Source organism: Dromaius novaehollandiae, chromosome 14, assembly GCF_036370855.1.
Source record: "Dromaius novaehollandiae isolate bDroNov1 chromosome 14, bDroNov1.hap1, whole genome shotgun sequence".
Classification (NCBI taxonomy): domain Eukaryota; kingdom Metazoa; phylum Chordata; class Aves; order Casuariiformes; family Dromaiidae; genus Dromaius; species Dromaius novaehollandiae.
The window spans coordinates 838,942-862,577 of NC_088111.1; the positions used below are offsets into that span (position 1 = coordinate 838,942).

General features: G+C 49.9%; 1 protein-coding gene across 4 annotated transcripts; it reads left to right on the plus strand.

Annotated features, from left to right (window-relative positions):
- Nucleotides 1-29: 29 nt before the first annotated feature.
- SCNN1B (sodium channel epithelial 1 subunit beta) lies at nucleotides 30-21,966 on the plus strand. 4 transcript variants are annotated; one of them, XM_064519986.1, is made up of 13 exons: nucleotides 30-125; nucleotides 6,630-6,948; nucleotides 7,852-8,158; nucleotides 9,662-9,855; nucleotides 11,888-11,991; nucleotides 12,471-12,634; nucleotides 13,622-13,729; nucleotides 17,033-17,150; nucleotides 17,940-18,015; nucleotides 18,212-18,269; nucleotides 19,543-19,604; nucleotides 20,800-20,875; nucleotides 21,384-21,966. In XM_064519986.1, exons 2-13 carry the CDS (start codon nucleotides 6,638-6,640, stop codon nucleotides 21,762-21,764), a joined length of 1,959 nt encoding a protein of 652 aa, XP_064376056.1. In that variant the 5' UTR covers nucleotides 30-125; nucleotides 6,630-6,637; the 3' UTR covers nucleotides 21,765-21,966. The 4 variants fall into 4 exon arrangements, with proteins under 4 accessions (XP_064376056.1, XP_064376054.1, XP_064376057.1 ...); XM_064519984.1 differs by lacking the exon at nucleotides 30-125 and adding an exon at nucleotides 2,327-2,609; XM_064519987.1 differs by lacking the exon at nucleotides 30-125 and adding an exon at nucleotides 3,036-3,158.
- Nucleotides 21,967-23,636: the final 1,670 nt, after the last annotated feature.

Genomic DNA, 23,636 nt, shown 5'->3' on the forward strand with positions numbered 1-23,636 from the left:
TCCGGGCTCCGGGCTCGGCGGGGCGGGGCGGCACCGGCGGGCGGGGCGGGGCGGCGGCGGCGGCGGCGGTGGCACCGGCGCGGCCTCAGCGCGCAGCGGCGCCGGGGGAGCCGCGCGGGCGGCAGGTAGGGACGGGGCGCGGGGCGCGGGGCCGGGCGGGCGCCTGTCCGGGCCGCGGGGCTCCCTCCGCGCCGGCCCCCCCGGGGCTGGGGGCCGCCGCCCGTCGGGGTCCCGGGAGCGCGGGCCGGGCGGCGCGGCGGGGGCCGGGCCGGGGCCGTCGGGGGGGCCCTGCGGTGCCGCCTCGGCGCCCATCGGCTTGGCGGGGCCTCGGGGCGCCCCTGAAGCGCCGCCTTCGCACCCGCCGGCCGCGGAGGGCCCAGCCGTCCCCTCGGGGCGGGACGGGACGGGACGAATTACCCTGGCCTTGGAGCAGGGTCCCCCCCGGGCCGCAGGGAAGGGCGAGGCGCAGGGCTGGAGGGCCGCGGCCGTGCGGGATGTGGGACCCTGCACCCCTCCCCTGGGGTCCGAGAGCCGTCGGGGGCCCGGGCCCTGGGGACGACCCGCGGTGGTCTCCGGTTGGGGTCGGCGTTACGGTCTTTCTTCGCTTCGTGCACGAATGCAGACGGCCCAAAGGCCTTTCCGGGAGAGAGACACAACATCAGACACGAGTCCCCACAAGAATCTCATTTTTTAGAGGCCAGTAGAGAAATGTGCAGCTCGGGAAACTTGCAGTGGTGAAAAGCCATGCGGAGAAGAGGAATGCAGAGCTACAGACACGGTGTGAATGTCATTGCGAAGTAAATCAGCACCTCAGTCTGCAAATTTGTTCACTTGAGAAAGTGATTTTTTTGCATATGAGCATGTATGTCGCTAAATTGAGCTTTCCAAATATTCCTCACACGATATTATTTGGGGGAGGAGGGGAACAAGTGAGTTATGCTAGTGCTTAAAGCAAGAGTGTAGGAGGCTGCAGGGATGAGATGGAATGACAGGATTTAAATGCTGCCGGGTGGATTTCTGACCCTCGCAGTAAAGGATGTGGTTTACCATCCTCAGAGCCATGAAATCACTTGCAGAAGGAGAAAAATAATGAAGTATCTTTCTTTGTTGACATTTTTTGTGGAATGGAAACCTTTCATTCAGTCATAGAGTCTCTCTGTAATTAACTGCCTGGTGCAGACGTGAAGTCACCAGCCTGCCCGTGCTTTGGCAACAGCCGTGCGGGTTTCCCTGCCAGTGCGGCGCGGGGAACGGGCGCGCTGGGCGGCTGGGTGTAGGCGGTCTCGTTTAACCACTGTTTACACGGACTTCTGTGCTTTAACCTCCCTGATGGAGGTAGGGAGGCAGACCGTGGCTTTCCGAGCGCTTCGTCGTCCCTTTCCTTGTTCTGGGAAAGGCGCCGCTGGCCCCGACTGCTCCCTCCGGCGTCTCCGCCGAGGATGCTCCCTCTGGGCCACGGGGGCACGTTGCAGGATAGGAGGTCTGTGCTGGGGGGGCTGCGGAGCGTTTTGCTCCTCCGTGGTGACAGATTCGTTCTGCTCGTGGCACGAGAAGCAGCGCTAACTCTCGGCAACGCCGTCTGCGTCAGCAGGGCTTGTCAGCCAGACCAGACAGTCAGTCAGGTGCTTTCTAAAATTCCCGACTTTAATGAGAATCTTCCAGCTCCACGTGCATCGCTGCTCCGTGTCGAAGCCCGGCGGGTCCCGTGCCCGCGCGGGGAGGTCGGCGGCGAGGGCTTGGCTTTTCGCACGGGCCGGCGAAGCGGAGCCTCCGCGGGGCTCCCTGCACCCACAGACTCCCCGAACGCTTTTCACCGCTCACCGACACAATATACAATAAAACACTTTGCACTGAATTGCAAAGCACTAGGATAAGTGTCGTCCCTAGGACAACGGGGCCGGCTGTTCCGCTGCAGCCTCTCCGTAAGGCCCTGGCTCTGGCGCGGGATCAGCCCGCGGTCGGGGGGGGGGGGGGGGGGGGTCGTGCAGCTCCCTAAGGAAAGCACCGCGCGGTCGCGGCACTGAGGCCTCAGGACTGAGCGTCGGGATGGTTTTAGGGGCCTGGACACCACCCTGGTGCCTCCCGTCGTGCTCCTGGCAGGAGCCTGCTGGGTTTCGCTTAGCTCCGTATTTCCCCTGAGCGGGACCCGGGCTGGCAAAGCCCCCCCGGACACCGGGCACGGTTCCATAACGCGGGTCTGGTCCCAGCTGCGCGGTGCCGGGGCTTCCCGGGGGTGACGCGGCAGTGAGCCCGGGCTCGCGGAGGAAGGTGACGCCGCGTCCTCCACCGCGTAGAGCGGCCGCGCGAGCCGCACCGCGGAGCGCTGCCGGGGGCTTCGGTCATGGCGTGGGCACGGGCGCTGCCGGGGAGGGTGCACGGGGCCGCCCCACGCTGCAGAGGTCTCCTGGCCCTGGCGTTCATTCCCCAAAGCGATTTCAGGCGATACCGGGTTGGTGACAAGTGCCAAAAGCGGGCGGTCCTCGGCGCGGGGGCAGCGGTGGCTCCCGGGCGGATGCGGGGCCGTGCACCGTGCACCGTGCGCTGCAGGGACCGCGGGGACCGTAAGGAAGCAGCAGCGCCGTCACGGTTTATTGAGCAAGGAAAACGAGGTCAGTCCTTACCGCGCGTTAGGGACGAGCCCTGTAAACTGAGCGGCGTGAGGAGAAAAAATGCAAACGAGGAGGAGGACGAAGGAGCCTAACGGGCGCCGGTTCCTCTGCCCGAATTCGGGCCCTGGAAGCGGAACGACCAAGCAGCGAAGTTTCCAGGCTCTCTAACGTAAAACGGTGGATTTGGGGGAGGCAGCAGTACAGATTTTTTCACCCCAAGCGCTGGCCATCCTCAGCGCTCCCCCCCCCCGGCCCCTGTCCTGCCGCAGCCTCCGTGCGCTGTCTCAGGCTGGGATTTTGGGAAGGGGCCACAGGTTATCTGGGCAGCGACGGTCTTGTCTCCCGTCGCTTCTCGGCCGTCTGCTCCGGTGCCGCCGTCCCCGTCAGGGCGGCCGAGGCGCCTGGACTCGGAGCTCGGCGCCGGGAGCCAGCGGAGCCCCTGGGGCGGGAGCGGCTTTGCCCTGGGAGCGGTGGCGAGGCCCCCAGGGCGGAGGCACTTCCAGCAGTGAGAGGCAAAAACGTCCATTTGGAAACAGTCCCGAAACAAAGGTAAGAAGACAAATATTAAAAACGAGGAGAATGTTGAAAAAAAGTCCTCCAAGTACGGTAAAGTTCAGCTTTTGCTTAGTGTTGTTTATCAAGCGTTCTTTTAAAAGCACCGATTATGCCTGCAGGAGGGGAAGACCCAGGTGTTTCACCCCGTTGCCGTGCTAAGAAGTCTTTTGCGGAGACCCTGTCTGCTGGCTTGGCTGTGCTGCCTGCATACTTCGTTAACTTCTTTTTTAATTGTGTGAGCAGCGTGTTACCATGACAGGTCACGCAGCCCGCGTGACTCAGCTGCGAGAACGTAACTAGTAAGTCAGATAGGCCCAGTCCCGATACCTGCGTTCGCTCCCGTAGATACTCGGCTGCGTCTCTGCGATGGAGCAACCGTTGGGTGGGTAAAACTCCCGCGAAGAAGGATCCCGGTATCCCTGACACCGAGGAAAAAATGTTCTGAATCAGTTTAAAACATACCTAAATGTAGTTTAATCTTGTTTTCCACAGCGTGGATTGAACGTAAGTTAAGAATTGCCCTTCAGCACGTTGTTTTTAGGGTTAGTGGGTGAAACAGCCCAGTGAGCTGGAAGGCGACCTGGACTTTGCTTAAAACTGACTTGAAGCGGGTCTTCCTTCCCCGGCATGGTGGTTTCCTCCTGCCAGCGCTGCGGGTGTCCTGGTGACTTTGCAAAGCGCATTCTCAGGGTAGGCAGCTAAATGTATGAATGGCTACTGCAAAATTGTGAGAAAAGATAAAGGAAAAAATTAGCAGTTGAGTGTTCTTAACTTTACGCAGATATGAAAGTAAAGCTTTTATTCTGCATGTATGTTCCCCACACCCTAAGTGTGTGTCTCAGCATACCCATCAGAAAAAAAAAAAGGTTAAAATTCAGCTTCATGAAACAATATAAAAAGAAATAACTACTTCTGCCAGTGTTCTGAGGTGATGGGCAACTGACAGAGATCCGTGCAGACAGACCTGGGATCCTTTCTGCAGCACATTTCAGAAACAGAGCGCAAATTCTCCGTGTTTAGCCAGTGCAGAGCCTGTAAGCAATAAAGCAAACACAGATTGCAGGGCATGCAGCCAGTCAGGTCCAGCAAGGCTGGATTTTGCCCAGTGAAGTGTAGGTGTGTTTTAAATTTTAATCTAATCTAAATCTTTTATTGGATTTCTTAAAAGGGAGAAAATATTTACTAGTTTGCTTTGCAAGTCTCTCTGGATTTAAATACATTTTGGCTATATTGTTTTATAAAACAAAGATCAATCCTGAGGTTTCTGCCTTCAGGTTACAAAGTGTTCATAGAGTTAACAGCAGGAGAGGGTAAAAAGCCCGTAGATGTTGCAAGTCTTTCCTTGAGCCGTGGTTATCTAAACAGAGGGTAATGTAATTGCTGCTGTTCTCGTTATATTCCTGCACAAAAGCCAGTGCAAAAAAAAAGGTAGCATATTGCATGTAATGCAATATATGGCTCCTTTTGTGGATAAACCCTTCTGCAGGCAGCTGCCGCTGGGAACAGCGGCGACGACGGTGCGTCCGCTGCAGACAAGCTGACGAGGAGGTAACGTGGGGGGGATCTCAGAGGTGCAGGTCCCGGACAGGCAGGCCCTTCGGAGACAAGACGCTTTTATTTTCCCACAAGAGAGTAAATTCTGCCCTCCCATCGTGCAGGAAATCCATGTAATGTAAAGCAGCTGGAGTTTCTGCTTTCTAAATTACCCTCCCAGGTCTTTCCTTGGGCAGGAAGCAATCAAAACCTCGTGATGTTCAACTGTATCTGATTTTAAGTAGAAAGCGGCAACCCTGTATTAGGGTCATATAATAGGAAGTGCAATGAGAATCATCTCCTCTCTTTGTATAAGGGAGCGAGACATCATAAACCAATTAATTTTGTATTTTTAGCAAACTTTGTATTTACTAGCAGGGAGATCTTGCTCCCAGCCAAAGGACACCCCCCCCCCCCCCCCAAAAAAAAACCCCAGATCCTTCAGAAGGTCTTTTTTAAGAACTGATCCTTCTCGTTTGCTCCAGGTGCTGATATAGTCATACTACAAACTAGTCTAAGCAAAAAAGAAAAGAAAGGAGCATCTGATCAGATCAAACTAAGCAGTATTAACTTTTTTTTGGGGGGGGGGAGTCAGGAGGACACTGTTGCCGCCTCTTCCCCTGCGGCCTGTGAACACAGGCCGTTTGTACATTTGATATTTTATCTACGAGTAACCTTGTGTTAGTCTAATTTCTGCATTGCTGATTACTGAAACTGTGTTATTTCAGCAGTCTTCCTTCCAGGATGCTGCATTTTGCATAGTGCTAAGCTTTATTCTCCTGCATTTCAAATTTGAGCAGTTTTCTTGGTATCCGACTGTTTTGTTTTGAAATCCTGCCTCAGGATATTAAGGTTTAGTAGCACAAATTCTCACTTGAAATAGCAGGACAAAATGTTCTCTTTACTCACAATATGAATGTGAAATATGCAGCATCCCTCACATGAGCGGCAGAAACATACCGATGCTATCTTAAAGACAAAGGAATTTGGGGGAAAAACCCCAAAGCAGCGTTCTTGCTGGGGCGGGCAGCAGGCACTGCACGTGTCCTTGCTCTTGAGAAGAGACTGCTGCTTCTAAACCCTCTTTTCCGGCCCCCGCGATGTGCCGTTACCTCTGTAATGCTTTTTCCTCATCCAGTTTATGAAAGTTTCCCCCAGCCCCTGTGTTAGCCCGCACGCTGAACGCGGGTAGCCCAAATGCTGCGGGAAAACAGGTCGCGTTTGCGCTGCTTGGTCCCGCTGGCGCTGACAAAAATCCAAGGTGATGTTAGTCTCCAGGAGCAACAGCACTTGGGATTATTTTACAGTGACATGAAACTTATTTAGAGGCAAAACACTGCCCCTTCCCCCAGGGAATCCCATTATAGACTAATTTTAAATGCTAACGGCGTGGTGAGGCTAAGCCCCTTTCCCGCGTGGCTCTGTCCGTCGGTCAGCCCTGGCCAGCGGACCTGCCTGCCCGCCCGGCTGCTCTGCCCGGGCACACAAGCACCTCTTTGCACTTAACACACCCACTTCCCGAAAAGCCTCCAGCGCGTTGTTGTTTGTTGTGACACCTAAACGGCCCGGGAGCCAGCGCTGCGTGCGCGACTGTGGGACAGAGATTTCAGGCAGGTCTGAAGAACCCAACTCTCCCGGGAGCGGGAGGAGAACCAAGAAGGAGGCGACGGAAACGTGTGCCGCTTTTGCAACCGCGAAGCAGAAATCTCCAGCCTGTGCCTTCTCAAGGATTGGAGGGCTCCGTGTTGTTTCGCTAGTACGGCGTAACCCTGCAGAACATCTGCTCTGAATTTCTCCAAGCTTACAAATCTACAGTCATATTATTATATAATTATTCCAATTTTGCTTTGTTGACGATACAAATATATTTGGCACAATACAAACTCCTGCTTCTTAAAATAGCTGTTTTGATATCTTTTCCCATGTTTACAGACACCAACATGAACCTGAAGAAGTACTTCATTCGAGCATTGCACCGTCTCCAGAAGGGCCCTGGCTACACGTACAAAGAGCTGCTGGTCTGGTACTGTGATAACACCAACACCCACGGACCCAAACGCATCATCAAAGAGGGGCCAAAGAAGAAATTCATCTGGTTTTTCTTAACTTTGCTCTTTGCATCCCTGGTCTTCTGGCAATGGGGTATCCTCATTAACACGTACCTCTCCTATAGCGTCACTTCATCCCTCTCTATTGGATTTAAGACGATGAAGTTCCCGGCAGTCACAGTCTGCAATGCCAACCCCTTCAAGTGAGTTTTTCCCCTGCCCAATTTGTCCGGTCACGCTTTAACACGCTGAATTATATTGCTAGCGTAAGATACAGTAGATCGGTTCCTGTCTCCTATCGTATTAGGAGCATCAATGAAAATTATCATTTGAGGCACCAAATGGCAGTAAAAAGCAAACAAATCAGAACAATATAAAAATGAATGGCTCATGTCCAAAGAAAGGCTTCTGTGCCTGCGAGTTTGTCTGTTTTTCCTTATTGTATCAGATAATCCAATAATGGTTATTGCCTCCCTGTAAACTTTGCCTGGCTCAGAGAAAACTTTAAAGTTTCAACTAGCTTGTCACAGCCAAGATCAGTGTCTTGATCTTTCCCCACAGTCCCTTTCTTTTCTTCTTCCTCGCCATGAACGTATCTCTTATCACTTATACACAGTCATTAAGAGCTAGTTAAACACTAGTATCTGCTCCGGGTTACAGTATTATAACTCCAGAATAACTTCAAAGGAGTAACTGGTTTTGTTAGAGTTACTTCAGGTTTATATCCATGCAGCAGTGTAGTCCTAAACGAGATGCTTGCAGCTGACGCCCAGGAACGTTTGGTTTTTTCCCTCTCTCCCTGCTAGAGATATTCTGTGTAAGTCAGTAGCGAATTGTTTGCAATAGAATAATGTCGGTTCTGTGAGGTGCAGCAGGTTCGTCAGGACAGCCCTTGTTTATCTTCCAGCTAATTTTATGTCTGGTTGCTGCCCCACTTCTGGCTGCTAGGAAACACCTTTTCAGAGTGGTTGTGCTTTGCACGGAGACTGCCTTCGTTCTCCAGTAAATCCCTGTGAAACGGGCCGAGGTCCGGTGCAATAGCGCAACAAATTCTGTTTCACGCTGCTGCCGCCGTGACAGCACCTGGTGACTGCTCTGTCCCGCAGATACTCGGAGGTGAAGCATCTGCTGAAAGAATTAGACAAACTCATTGAGGCAGCTCTGGAAAGGATCCTGCAGCCGGCGGAAGGGGACACCATCTCGCCGCTGCCCCCGAACGTCTCCCAGGCGCTGGATCTGGAGCTGTGGAACCAGATACCGCTGGTCCTCATTGACGAGCACGACAGAGATCATCCCGTCATCGTGGATATCTTCGAGACCAACCAGACCGGCCCAGGGAACCAAACTGCTGCACCTCCCGTCACATCCAACACGACGTCGGAAGGAAAAAAGTACAAACTGGCCGTGAAACTGGTAATGGAGGGTCCCCTGGTGACAGGAGCAGCTGTAGAGCTTGCAAAGGCAGCGGGAGGGGCGGGCGGGCGGTGCTGGACGTGTCCCGCCGCATCCCGCCGCAGTGCCGTGCGGAGACCAGGCCTCGAGGGTCTCTTCAGTCCCAGCTGCCTGCTCCGCGCCTCGGCATCGACCGGCACCGGCTCCGGCTCGGCCGCAGGCAGGGCTCCCTGCAGGAACAGTCGGACCGGCTCAGCTGGCTGTTGCCCGAGGAGCGCTGTAGCTCCACGTGCCCTTACTGCTCGGGGTGGCACGCACAGACAGGTAACAGAGCTGAGGGAATTCCTACGCGTGCAGCTGGGCAGCTCCGCGGGGCAGGGGACTCGTGGAGTAGCTCGTGGGCAGCGTGCACGTTCGGGTACCTCGTTTCAAGGCTTCAGGGCCGGGGAGAGGAGAGGTGGAGCGAGGCAGCACAGAGGTATTTTGTTTAACGTTTCTTAAAATTTCAGCAGGGGGGGGAGGATCGAGGTTGCACACCCGGACGCCTGGCTGACGCTGCTGGGATTCTGCGTGGGGGGCCTGCAGCAGCATCGTGCCCGAAATATAGCAGGGAACCCAGCCAGGAGCCATGTTAAGTTAGTGCATGATGAATTTAGTTATCTGCAAAACAGATAATGATTTCAGTAAGATCAACAAGTTCCTCATGCAGAAGTGAGCTGACGCAGTGCTGATGGCCTAGAACTGCATCTCAGAGGCATGAAAACGATGCTGACAGCGAATAATTCAGCCCCTGGTAATAGGAATGCTAGAAACGCTGGGCAGCAGTGGGTAGGACAGTGGCTGAGCTGTGTACGGCATCCAGTCGATGAGGTCCGAGGTAAAACTTGTCCGTGGTGCAGGGCAGCGATGTTGTGAACCCTCTGAAGTCGCATCCCGAAGCCCTGCTACGTGCTGCACAAATTGCTACGGGCAGAACTGCTCCCGGCAGCTTCTCCTGCCGCGTTCACGTTGCTCCTTGTTCCAGCACCCAACGTGCTGAAGAGGGGCTGCAGCTGCTGCTCCCGCCCCTGGTCTGCTGCAATGCCCATGGCCGTGCGGCGCAGTCCCCCCCCCCGTCCCCCCCCCCCGCGAGGAGGCTCAGGGTCGCTGTCTGCCCTGGGCAGCGTTACCGGCCAAGACCTCGCGAGCTGAGACACTGGTGCAGCCCTAAAGCATTGACCAAAACAGGACCTTTTCCTTAAGCTTGGGGGTAACCGCTGGGACCGACAGAGAATCCGCCCGGCTGGGGAATCTCAGTTTCCCTGTAGAGGGGACCAGTGTGTTAAACGCGGGATTTGACACCGTTTGCACGGTACCTTTCTGGCCTCACCTCTTTGCAGTACCACGCGAGCAAGCAGGCAGGGCTGGCGTCAGACCGCACGCGTGGAAGGGAAGGAGTCCTCCGCGCGCGTTCCCTTTCGCTTTCCTGCCGTCTCCTCCGGCAGCCGTCCCCCCGTTCAGGACCTGACTGCTGTGTGTCCCCAGTGCAGCCATCGGGGCTCCGACGGCTGCATCTACAGGAACTTCACCAGCGCGGCGCAGGCGGTGACCGAGTGGTACATCCTGCAGTCCACCAGCATCCTCGCCAAAGTCCCGCTGCGGGAGAGGATCCGGATGGGCTACCAAGCGGAGGACATGATCCTCGCGTGTCTCTACGGCGCCGAACCCTGCAACTACAAGTACGTGTTTAGTGAGCTTCTTGCCTTTTCCTGCCGTGTCAGGAATGCTACAGCTACAGAAATGACAGCATTTCTTTTTCTTTTTAAGGTCTATCATCAGTGGATAAAAAGATTTCTGCTTGTTCTTAAATCTAACAACATTTTCCAGAGGGTTTCTGGATGTGACTCTGGTTGAAATGGTGTATTCTGAGATAGACCTGGCTTGAGTTTTAGACTTCAGGTTGATTTTAGACGGAAAAGCTACCTAAGCTCTGTCTGGTTTCTGAGTGGGCTTGTATAACCTCTGCTTACGTCCATGGACTACTACCAGCTAGTTCAGGTTTGCTTCTGGAAGCAGATTCAAGTTGCATCTTAATCAGCTTGAGCTTCTTCACTTTTCCCTGCTTAAAATGCTAATGGCCGTAGGCTCTTACATGCCAGTAAGAAAACTTTCTTGATGAAATTCTGATGGGAATCTTACTTTAGATGTCTGTATTTATTAGCAAACAGCTCACAATCAGCAGATAAATTCACAAGAAGTTTTGCCAGTCTTACTCTGAATTAGAGAGAGTCTGTCTAATGTGACAAAGGAATTCGATGGCAAAATTTTTTAACTCCTTTCCTTATTAATTCATAGACGTGCTATGGAAGACATAAATCTAATGTATTAAAGAACCGGAGGGTCAGCAGTAGTTTAGCTAGTACGGACAGCCCTTGAAGTCTGTGGGAATTATGTGCATTTTGTATCTACATGGCTGGCCTCTGATCTTTTTAATTTTATTTCTTCCATTTGCATTAACTAAAAATGTCTCATGTAATTCTGATTTATCCACTACTGTTGCGGTCAGAGGATGAGTTGTTGCTGGCTTAAAAATGGCAGATTTTTTTTCGTGGGGCTCTGACCTGGGAACTTGCCCCATTGTATAATGTAGTTTTGTCTCTGTAGCTTGAACAGAGAATCTGTGCCTTATTGATGCCTTTGCCTATGAAGAAAAGCCCTGAAATGGTTGAAGTCACGGTTATGTTATTTTGCTCTTCTGACAGCAATGAGCCGTTTGGAGTCAGTCTGCAGGAAACCTGGGCAGCAGCGACTGCTCTCTGTGCTCTTTCGGGAAGAGTTTGGGGCCACGTTTCTCCCCTCTTTCTTTCTTTCCGAGGGGAAGCACTAAGGCTACGCGTCTGCGCAGGCGTGCAGTCCGGACCTCCCGCGCGGCTGCTCCTGCCCGCTGGCGTTTCGCGGGGGCCCGGGCGGCGAGCCGGGCAGCGAGGGCAGAGCCGCAGCCGCGAGGCTGGCTCCTGGGGAGCCGCGGCCAGGCTGTCCGGACCGTTAGATAAAAACAACGCACCCTCACTCCGCGCATCTGAGCAAGACCCAGAAATAAGACAACTGATTTTAGTTTTGGATGGGCCCTTTTGCTCGTGACCTGTTGAGACCAACACCACCCGCGAGACCTTCTCTGGAAATTCAGTGAGGGGCAGCGGCCAGCTCGGGCGTGGAGTCGGTGTGCTACCCGCGGAGAAGTGCAGCCCTCGGCCACACCGTCACGTCTTACACAAGGCTCTGGGAAATGCGCTTAACCCATCACTGCTTCTTGTGAATGGCAAATTTATACACCCAGTTTTGAGAAACTTGAGTGCAAAACCGCAGCCCAGACTGCAGAAAGTTTTGCAAGCAATTTCACTTTGGTAAAGAATGTAACACAATTATTATCAGAGAACTAGATGCCCCACCAACCAAATCTGGTACTGCAGCTCAGATCAAGCGGTTATTTTTCCTGTCTCACCCGCGTGACGGACGGTTCCTTTGCGCTGTGACGAAGCATTGCCCGCAGTGGCCGTGTCGCAGAACGTGCCAGTACCTCGCTTCTCTGGTTTTCAACAGCAGATTGACTGAAATTACATTAGCTGAAATTTTTAATGTAGGTGTTTAACAACTTAAGCAATTTAAAGTGAATCCCAGACCAAGTTGCCAAAAACCTGTCCCACTAGAGCCATTATGTTATAACCTTTGAGTTTTCCCCGAGAGTCAGTTTTATATGCATGATTCTTTCAGGAATTTCACCCAAATCTATCATCCAGACCATGGGAACTGCTACATCTTTAACTGGGGCATGGACGAGGAGGCTTTGAATTCTTCCAACCCTGGAGCTGAGTTTGGTAAGAAAAAGCTCTGCTAAAGAAGGAGGAATTAAAGGAACAGAAGTGCTGTGAATTATTCTATCTCTCAGCAGCAATTTTTTTTACATATAAACAGATTTATGATTTCTGTTTCTCTAGAGCACTACAGCAGGGAATAACTGTTTTCCAGAAGGGGATAAACCCCCAAGAGGGAAATGCATTGCACAGAAACAAGTAATATGACTGCAGTTAGTGGAAATGTAATGACATTTAAAAAACATCCACATAGCCGAAATATCTGAGAGCATGTTTGAACAATCAGATGTTTCCGTTGTGTGCGTTTGCCGTCGCGCATCCTTACGCACATGTAACGCTGACCGTAACAGGCAGAACCTTCCCCCAAGGAAGGGAGATTTCTGTGCACAACGAGAAGAAAATATTCTCATTGTTTTTCCAAAGACTCACATTTCAGTACAGTTCCGTATTTCGTGTTCTGAGTATTGTGTTTGGTGTCACAGGGCTGAAGTTAATTCTGGACATCAGCCAGCAAGACTATATCCCCTACCTGTCCTCGGCTGCCGGGGCCAGGCTGATGCTGCATCAACAGAAGAGCTTCCCCTTTCTTAAGGATCAGGGCATCTATGCGATGGCTGGGACGGAAACCTCTATTGGCGTGTTAGTGGTATGTGTGGCATTCCTCTAGAGCAAATTGCCTGAGAATAATGTTATCTGATGGGACTGCAACCAGGTTTTTCAGTCTTGGCTGAACTGGCTCAGACCAAAAGAGTCAAGGTATATGCTAGCTATGGGCTGGAACAGTTTACGGAGACTTTTATGTAACTGTCCTGGCAAAGTGCTTTAGCAAAGCCAAAATACTGAGCTCCAGTACTTGTTCCCTCTTCTTGTGGTATGTCAGAAGGTTCATCGCTAAAACATGCTGTTGACATTTCACACTAGAGCCAAGTTACGGCTGGCGCCTCTGGTTAGGGCCCCTTTTCCTGCCCCCCAGCTTCCCCCAGCGGCACAGTCAACCCGAGAATGCAGCCTTTTCTTTAGCTGGGATATTCCACTACCGTTACCATTGTCACCATCTTCTTCCTGGACCTGGACACACAGTCCGCACGCGTCACATTTCTTTTTCAAATCCCGTGAATCAGTCGGGGTACGTTTTGGTTAGCCATTGATGTTTCCCGCTGGCTGCCCCTCTCCCAGCCTCTGCCAAGGCAGCTGCTCCCTGCAGACGGCCGGTCCCGGGTCCCGCTCCTCCGTGGCCAGAAGGGCAGGTAGGGCAGGACGGGGCGGGCGGGAGACGACTCTGAGACGAGTCACTGGGAGGAGGGAAGCAGAACGACAGGGTCCCTTCTCGCTGATGCAGAAAGTGGCTCCCGTAGAAAAGGTACATGAGAGTTAATTCTGGACATCAGCCTCTTTGTTTAAATACTGTGTCCCTGAATACAGTCGTCATGTTACAGCTTCTTGATCTGGCCTGGTGCAATGGCTGTATCTTCTCAGGCATTTTTCAGCCCTGCCTTCTATGATTCTTCGATTTTTTCCCCAAAGACAGCAGGGAATATAGAACTTACAGAACCGCTGGCCAACTAGCACCAAGGACACAGGGAGGAGCAATAACTTAAACAAGCATAAGTTTGCCGTTTCAATTTTCTTTCAGGATGAACTGGAACGAATGGGTTATCCCTACAGTGACTGCACCATGAATGGGTCTGATGTCCCAGTAGAAAACCTATATAGTGAATATAATACTTCCTATTCCATACAGGTAAAACATATTTTCAAATCAAACGAGGTTGTTTAGGAAAAATCTTCAAAGCAACTAAAATGATCATTAGCACACAGTATTGCTAGAGGATCAGCAAGCAAAGCAGAATGCATAACCTAAGCACAGGAACTTTTTTTTCTGGCAATGCCTCAGCACCCGAATCTGAACACCTCAGGTTTGGAGACAGTCCCACTGAATCCAAGGGAAACACCTGTATGTTGCAGGATCAAAACCTAATGATGTAGGTAACAATACTTACATCGAAAGATGAGGAATATTGCTCTGGCAGACAGCACCATTTAGTGTAATATTCAGTCCTCATTCTCACATCAAAACTGCTCAATATGCAAGGAATGGGTATCAATAGTTATTTTTCCCTTATGCAGGTATGAAGTTTTGTTTCATTTTGAGAGGGAGAAGATGGTCTTTTCTGTCATTTTCTCAAAACCTGTAACACAGCAATCTCCCAGAATCTCTGTTGTTGCATGGGATCCCGGCATGCATGACACACCAGCAAAGTGATAATTTGCAGATGAAAAAGCAAAGTGTTTTTACCTCTACATATGATCACTATTTAATGCTGGTCGTTTTCTTGCACGCTGTTGCCGCAGAATTCAGCTCCCCGAAGCGGAGGGCTCCCATTCATCCTGGAAACAAAACAAAGCAACAGGGTGAACTTGGTCTCCCTGTTTAAAGCATCCATTTCTGTTCCCCAACGTGTTCTTCAACCTCGCTTGCCCCTCTTCTGGCTTTCTGAGCAGCCTGAGCTCTTACCATGCATTGATCCCTTACTGCTTCAGCTAGGAGGATAAAAACTTAAGCATAACTAATCAGATCTCCTGCACTCATCAAGCCTCTCTGCGCTGTTTCCCTAGGAGATATCGGGGGCCATTAGAGAACTAGGATTACGTGTCCAGAAGGGCAGATCCGAGAGTGTTGGGAACATACCGAAACTTCTACTGGTTTTGGCTGATACCAGTTTCTTAGTATCTTAGGAAAAACTAGAAAAGTATTTCTTCCAGTGGGTCGGTTTAGAGCACAGAGCTCCCAGTCCGTACCTGGGATCTGTAAGGCAACTTCAGGTGGCAACAGGAAGGATGTGACTCGCTCCCAGGTGGGAGCATGTATATTTTCAGTTTTGCACTTTCTTGCACTCTTGCCCACCTGCACAGCAATAGGCTACAGATCAGTTTTTGCCCTTTCAGGGTTCCCTTAAAAGAGTAACGGATCATACCATGTCATTAAGGCAATGAATTTCTTTTTCAGGTGTGAGAATATGCTTAGCTTCCAAAATTTGGGGGATTGGCTGAAATCTTTTACTTATAGGTAGATCAACTGGCAAGAGGTAGACATCTAATCATTACCTATGTTCATCAGAAGACCTTCTTTAAACTCAAGGGATTACTGAGCAGTCAGCATAACTTCATGTGCTACTATAATTGTCATAGCAAAGCTGTTCAGTGAGGAATAACTGCAAGAGGCTTCCTGCAATGGAAGTGGTTACTGCAGCTCTAGGAAGCTTTTCCTGAGACTTTAATATAGCTTTTCATAAAATAGGATGTTTCCTGCTGCTCTGGGTGCTTTGGGAGGACAAAAGCTATCTGGATAACTATTGTGCTCCTTGTTTTAACCATGATATTGCTCTAATGTGCAAAGAAGCTTGCATTTTGTGTACACAAGCAATATTGCTACTGCTGACAGGGGATAAATATGCAGAAGGTATTTCTCACCTGAATGCTTCAGTTCTTTTGTAATCCTTTTCTCTTTAAGAGAAATAAGTCTTTAAAAAAAAAAACAAAGCACAGAAAACACATGCTTATTTTGTATATGGACTGAAGACCTACCTTTGTCATTTCTTCCCTTCAAAACTGGAATGAGAAAATTGAGTGTTTATAAACCTTGAATCTGTAATAAAAATACAGTGTAGACATTAAGCACTGGTTAATTTGTAACAAAGGCTTTAACACAATGGAGACAAATTTCTTAAGGGTGAGATTTGGCAATAATGAAAACATCAAAACTTTCGGGGTTATTTGCAAATGACTGAAGAGTAAATCTCAGACAAGGTGAAGGGTTTTGGTCTGCCAGGTTTTTTATATTTCTGCTTTTATATAATTATAACAATTGGACCACTTTACCCTACACTTTAGGATGCTTGTATAATATTTAAGCAAATACTTGAAATGATTGCATTACTCCTTAGAAGTTGCTGAATGCTGACTCAGGTTCTGTTTCCACAGAATTCACATCACTTCAGAGACCTCTCAACAAAATCAAACTTTTTCATCACTCTCTGATTATAGTGAATTCTATAAGCATTTCATAGTGCACAAAACTTCTCCAATCTTTCCACCCAGCTGACGCTGTTAAATTGAATTATCTTTTCATAGGCTTTGTTATTGCCTTGTGCATTGTTTCATCAAAAATCCCACTCCAATGTCTGATGATTAACTTCATGCCTCAATGAGCTAATGGTACTGTTGCAGCCCAGGATCATATGCTGCTGAAGTTGCAGCTGTAATACTTTCATGGAGCGAAACAGATGCACAGATAAGATAATCTGGATTTCTAAAACCTGCTCTTTATGTTGAAGTATTTTTAAAGTCTTGCCTTTTAAAGTATAAACCAGCCCTTTGTCAATATGTCATATAAAGCCTGGGAACAGCAGCAGTGTCTATGGATGTAATAGAACTTTTTTTTTTTTGGAAACTCCATACAACTTCCCTGAAACCCTAAAATAATTAAGAAATGAGCATTTCTCATGTGACTGGGAGCAGGTTGCTCAGTTCTCTGTGACTTCTGTAAGGTGAGCCACCCCCAGTTAGCTCACAACTCCAATATACTTGAAAATCTGGAGGAGAAGTAGTAAAAATGCAACGCAAAGAATATGTAATTGCAGTGCAACTGTAAACATGCTAGCTTATTTACCTCCATCATCTGACCGTTGAAATGACAGCTTGTAAAACCAGTGTCATTTGGGACTGGTCTCCGTGGCCTCTCCTGGCTTTTAGAGATGCACGTGCGTAAGCTGAGGAAAGCAGTTGCTCGCTTTACGCTCGCTGTTCCGACTGCAGCAGCAAGTCAGGCAGCGCAGCACGCCGTGCAGAACCGGCTCCCTGAGCACCTTTAGTTTCCTCTCAATCTGTAGCTACAAAAATATCTCTTCGGTGCAAAAAAGAGGAAAATGTCTAGGAGCAGACTCAGGTCTAATACAGTATATAGACAGCAGCAACATAGCGCAACGCAGAGGTCACCCTGGGAGCATATCCCAGTTCTAAGCAGCTCCCTGTTCCCTTTTTTCAGGCTTGTCTGCGCTCTTGTTTCCAAAATCGCATGGTTGAAATCTGTGGATGTGGTCACTATATGTTTCCTTTACCTGAAGGGGTAAATTTTTGCAATAATGAAGATAACCCAGGTTGGGGTAAGAACATGAACGAAACTAATTTTACGGCCTCCCCAAGGGTATCGGCACGCAGGAAGGGAGGGAGCGTGTTTTATCGGTATTGCAAGTGCAGCAAGTGAATTGCTTTTGCTTATATAAATTCTTCCCTTGGCCGTTAGGGTCAGTGACGGTGAGACTAGGAGAATCTTGGTGCTGCCCAAAGGCTCAGGGGTCTCGGCTTCCAAACTGGCCTAGTTCAGGTTTCTCCTGGAAAGACGGACTGGCTCAAGCTGGCTCAAGCACTGCAGAAGATAGCAGGAACTTCTTGACACCAAAGAAAGAAAGAAATGTGTAGTACTTCAGGTCACCAAGCATGAAAAGTTCGGTCCTGAAATAAACTTGCCCTTCCCTGTGTAAGTAGGCACAATTGACTCTCGTAAGGAAACGCAGAGTCAGTCGTGTTTGCTCTGGACAGACCATTTGAGAGGTCTCGTTCTCTGGCAATAGCAGCTTACAGGAAAAGGAGTGTAAGATGCCAGCTGCGCTGCAATACTCTGATATAGGCAAAAGACCGTCATACTACTGGAATTGGCAAAGGTTGTACCAAAAATACTGATTCTCTGTAAAAGCTATCTGCAGAAAAGTATTAAATTGTCTAATCGCTTTGCCTGAGTTTCCAAGGAAAAGAAGGTTAGAGGGGAAGAAAGCAAACTTGCGCAGCAGGCTCATACTTAAAATATTTATTTTATTAAATACAAATAATATAATCCAGATAAGCTAAGTTCTCATCTAAACAGATGCTTTGATTTTTTTGTTTTCACCAAACAGCGTATTGCTATTCATCACTGAGATCAAGTATAAGAGACAGACAGTTTTGTATTGACTCTTGTAAGGAAACATGCAAGTAAGTACCCAAACTATTTCTGGCAGCTCTAAAGGTGGAGGGAATCCTGCATTTCGTCTCCCATCAATTCTGACCTTTATAAAACTGCAGCAAATCTTTTGGGGTTGCTTATCTGAAACAGAACTAAAGTTCCAGTGACTTTGGAGAAGGGGAAATTTTGTGTTGATTGACTGATGTTCCTCTTTCTGCTTTCCAGTGACACACAGTATAAAATGACCATCTCTATGGCAGACTGGCCGTCTGAAGCTTCAGAGGTAACACCAATTTCTTGTTTCAAAACATTCATTAATAATTAGATGTTCTTAACCACGTGAATCACTTGGTATTTTTAGAATTAATGTTCAGGTAGCAAGCACCTCTTTGCTAAATTACACATTTTCAGCATACAAAGACTAGCTCGAGTGGCATCTCCCCCAACACTGGCACGTCCTTTTTTGTGGTCCTGCACTGAACACAGTTAACAACCTAAAGATGAGTTATCACGTTCCCCTGTAATGCAAATATGGAATAGGCACGGTGTAGGCTTGCTTTCTCCGAGTTTGCTGGCCAGAATGTAGAGCACTAGTGCTTAGCTCCATTGCTGCATTATAAATTTTGCCTAATTCACAGTCTGCAGCATGCTGTGTTTAATCCACTTACCAGGACAGCTGCTTGAGAAGGAACATGGCACCTGCGTGATTTCTTGCTCTTTCAGGAGCAGAGAACAGCCAGAAACAGAGGCACCTTTGTACACACAAGTCTGAGGCAGATAAGATGCGATAAGATCTCATGGGCTCGCTAAGGAGAAAATGAATACTCCATTTGGATCACTCATTAAATGCTAAAGATTAGGCAGTGTCAAAGCTACACATGCAGTCTTACCTCTCCTCCTTTACCCATACACATTGCAGGACTGCTTGCATGACTTCTCTCTCTTGCTGAGGGTTTGCCACACTGTTCTCACAGCATCACGGACATCCTCATCCGTGCAGAGAGCGTTCCCATGTCATATCCTACTAGGTAGAGTAGGTCTCGTGACTTCGCTGGTTGCAGTCAACTTCAAAGGAGATTTTAAACAGCATGGTGATCGAACATGCTAGCACCAAGGACTTCACACATATCCCTTACATAAGAACTTAATACCAGAATTGGTAAAGCTACAGCCAGCGTGACTGCTGTCACAGCACGCATGCAGCCATAGCGAAAGTGCGCTTGACCAAAGGCATCTACGAGTTGCCAAATGCAGGAGCTACAAGTGGTTTAGCAAGCCTGAGTGACTTACAGACTCGCTGCACTGGTGGAAAACGCGGCTGCGGCACTGTTCTGCGCTGGACACCAGCAGCGAGCGCGGGCACAGAGCAGCTCAAGGCAGTGCGGGTACCTGCTGTAACCCTTGGGGAAACCACGGAGTGGGAGCGTTCGTAATCCAATAGCGCTGTGTTTAAAAAAGAATATTCAGCACAGATTCTTTGTTCCTGGGGTTCCTTCCCAGGCAAGTGCTTAGAGAGGCTGCTTCTTCTCAGTTCTGAATAAGTTTTATTTTCCTAGGATTGGATTTTCCATATATTGTCGTATGAAAGGGATATGTCAACAAATGTGACTCTGGACAGGTAAGTGAAAAGAACAACCACTTCATCTTCGCTAATGAGCCTGTTAACATTAGATTAACATGAACCTTGGCTATCAGCCAGAGCACACGTGTGCTCATACAGAAGAGAGAGCAAAACTTGGCACATGCTTTCCTGGAAGATACGTAAAGTAAATCTCAGATGCACTTCATGCATATTCTGTATTCTCCATAGTAACCAACTAGGTAAGACAAAACCCCAAATGTGCAGTTAAGCTGAAATGAACATTAAACACGGCACCTCCCATCAGCTGCATATAGGAGTTTGGAGGCTCTAAAGCTATGAAATCCGTGAACTTCCAGCATTCAGCTCCTGTATCGTAATGTTCATGCTTTTATACTTACATCTCTGAATTTGCCAACAGCAGCAGCAGCAATAGGTTGGACGCAGCGTCAACAAAATTGACACTGACTGAATTACCCTTTGATAACCTAAACCCTGAGATATGGGGAAAAGAAGAGGCTTCTTCCCCAAGGGGAAAAAATAGAGAAACAGGAAATTTCATAAATACTGGTTGCAAATGCTAAACCCCCTGTAATGCAGAGGGTGCTTTTTTAACCCATGTGCAGTTAATATGAAATAAGTCTTGTGCTGGGAAGGCCAGGCCGCGTATCAGTGAGAAATGAAGCCGGGATTTCTTCCCAAGAAGAGACAATGGCCAAAATGTTTATATTTCAGTGCTAGATTTAGGCACTGAGAAGTCTAGGCAATAAGAAATGCCCAGACTTAGAGAAGCGCAGGCAGCACCCCGACATTCACCACGGGTTGCTCGGTAGGTCTGAAAAGTCGGTTCTCATGCGGGTTTAGAAGCGTAACGTTAGCACAAAAGGCTGATGTTAGAAGCCTGATATTAAGCCATCTATTACAAAACAGCCTTCTGGAAAGCTACAAAGCTAAAAGCTAAGAAGCTTCCAGATGCACAAGTCTTTCTTCAGGAGGATTCAGGCTATGAAGTACTTGGGAACAAATTATCTCTTCCAGCATGTATGTAACATGCAGTCAGTAGCTTTTTTTCCACTTCTTCCACAAAACAGGCAGAAGGTTGAGTGGAAACGGTTGTGAACCGTCCCCTACAGCACTGCTCTGAGAAGCTCTTCCCAACGTGCAAGCATTTAAGTACATACATGGGACATTTGCAACCTGAATTCGTTCTTAAGTCACTTTTTCTTTCCCACAGAAATGGAATCATCAAGCTGAACATTTACTTCCAGGAGTACAACTACCGGACCATCTCAGAGTCTGCTGCCACAACCGTGAGTGCAGGATTAGGTGCTCTTTCTGCCTGATGCCACAACACACTGCCACACCAAAGCACCCAGCAGTCACACGCTGAAATACGTCACACGCGCCTAGGCAGGGTCGTCAGCTCCTCGCGGAGACTAGTTAGACCGGAGACGCCCTTCACAAGGGCAGTGCTGAGCACCTCTGCGCTGCTGCCTCACCTAAGCCCTGCAGAGAAGGGAACGCAGGGGTAGCCTTCACCAGCTAACTCGTAGCCCCTTGTTTACTATTCCCTGCCACCGCTTTCCCCCATTCTCAGTCTGGGACAGGTCACTGAGAAGCAGTGTCAGACGTCCTCACGGGAGCACGCAGCCCTTACAGGGCAGCACCTGCAAAACGGGGGCCTCAGCAGAAGCACTGCTAGGTAACGTCAGTGCCTGTCCTGCCCTAGCTCAGCATCGAAACACAGAAAACGGCTGGGGCTTATGAGGGAGCAGACTAGGCCTGCATCGCCTCACCGTCCTCCTTTCCTGTTTGCAGATCGTTTGGCTGCTGTCCAACCTGGGAGGCCAGTTTGGGTTCTGGATGGGGGGCTCTGTGCTGTGTATCATAGAGTTTGGAGAAATCATCATCGACTCTGTGTGGATCACCATTATTAACATCATCAGCTGGTGCAAGGGCCTCAAGCAGAAACGAGCCCGGGCACGGTACCCGGACGCACCTCCCACGGTGTCGGAGCTGGTGGAAGCTCACACCAACCTCGGGTTCCAGCACGAAGACTCCAGCCCTGTTCCCAGAAACGAAATTCATCTTAACGAAGCGCTGCCCCCTGAGCCTGGCACCCCTCCACCCAACTACGACTCGCTCCGCGTGCAGCCTCTGGATGTCCTCGACGTGGACAGCGATGCAGAAACCGAATAAGCAGGACGCCCCATTCCTGCCTAACGATCGCCGACGGCAGAGCTGCTATCGCTGTGCGTCGTTTGCCACTTACTGAGCAATGTTCTCTATCAAAAACAGGAAGGAACTAGAAAGCCCTCACTGTCCTCCCCACCCCAGCGTATAATGTACACTGTGAAGCAGCTCTGTCTAATAAACCCTGTAATAAATCTCATGGAGACAGCGTCTGGCTGTGGCTTTAGTATGTAGAGCTTGTGTAAATCAACACCGCTACAGAATCATAAATCACTAATTTGTGTTAACAAGTACTTTTGCTTACTTGTAGGTGGAAAGTACTTCTCAGCGAGAAGTGCAGGGCAGGGAGCAGCTTTGAGAGCATCATGCTTCCAGGTGTACGGCCAGATCAGACCCAGCGCTGCAGCAGCGGTAGCAGGAGGCTGTTAAACAGAAGGAGAAAAGAGACACTGCAAGGCAGGGAGTGCTGCGAGCAGGCTAGGAGGTCCTTAAGACGCAGCAGCAGGGATATTGTCCTGGCCTGTTGGACGCTAAAAGACACCAGAGTTTGTGCTGCAATTCTGCTGCTTCATGGGCTGAACAAGAACCGCTGGGTCCCAAACTACTTTTGCCTTCTGTATTTTCATCTCTGAACGACCACAACATGAACAGACCAAAAAAAAGGGGAAAAAAAGAAAACAGCTTGCTTCCCGGAGCCCTTGCGCGCTCTGTATTGGGTGCTCAGGATTTGTTAGCGCTCTCGCTGCAGATGGGCACGTCTGTTAATGTGTGTCAGAGATAAATACTCCAGACTCCAATAAAGTTTCAGGTGCGGGGAGGAGGTGCCAAGTCGTTTAACAGTACCAGTCTTGGGGGGGGGGAAGAAAAAGTCACCCCTAGCGCGTTCCCGGTTGCCGGGGTGGAGGTCAGCGCTGGCGGGAGGCTGAGAGCAGCAGCCTGAACGAGGCAAGGCGCAGCCTTCTCCGCGGGGACGAGCGGGGCAGGCGCTGTGCCCCCCCCGGCCTTGCTGTTTCACTCGACGAGGTCTCGGCTTTCGTCTGCCTGCTATAACCAGGCTCCCAGCGGGACTTAGACCAAAGCAATGAGCTCGCTTGGCTCTTGGTCTCTTCCGGACCACGGCTTTCCCAGGAGGCTCATCACGGCCACACCGGGATCCCTTTTCCTCAAGTAGCTTTGCAAAACTTCGAGAGGAAACATGATAGCGTGGTTAAATCGCGAGCCTGGGAACACGGTGTTCTGGGCACGGGTCCCAGCCGGCCCCGCGGGGGGAGCGACAGCCTGGGGGCCGGCGGGCGAGGGGGGTCCGCGCTGCCCCGCTCCTGTAAAGCTCTCGTGCAAAGCTGCCAAGTGACGGCTTGCCCAGGGCCCTTCGGTCTTCCTGGAGCCGCTACCACGACATGCAATTAATGCAATACAATTAGTGAATCCAGTTATTAAAAAACACCACAAACAGGACTTGGGAACCTGCAGATAGCGCCCAGCCTTGTGTAAGATCTTTCTTGCACTACTTACTTTTTCTGGGATTTTATTGTAAGCTCTGTTTTGGAAATCATTGCACGGGAACATTCAAGAGAGTACTAAAGGTTGCCTGTCGAGATAACATCGCTGCCCCACAAACACAGACGGCAACAAATTCCTTTCGTGTGGGCCAGTCTTCCCACATTCAGATATAAACATTTGGCATTAAGCACTGGATCTTGGGCACACTAAGCAATAAACAAACTGTCTGGAAACTGCGGGTCGTACAGAATCAAAGCTGCATATCCGCTATCCATCCCCACGGACTGGGTCCTACTGACGCCTCGTCGCGGGTCACAGCGGCAGAGCTCCGGGAAGGATGCTGGGGCACTGGTGAAAAAGCAGATTCGATGCAACACT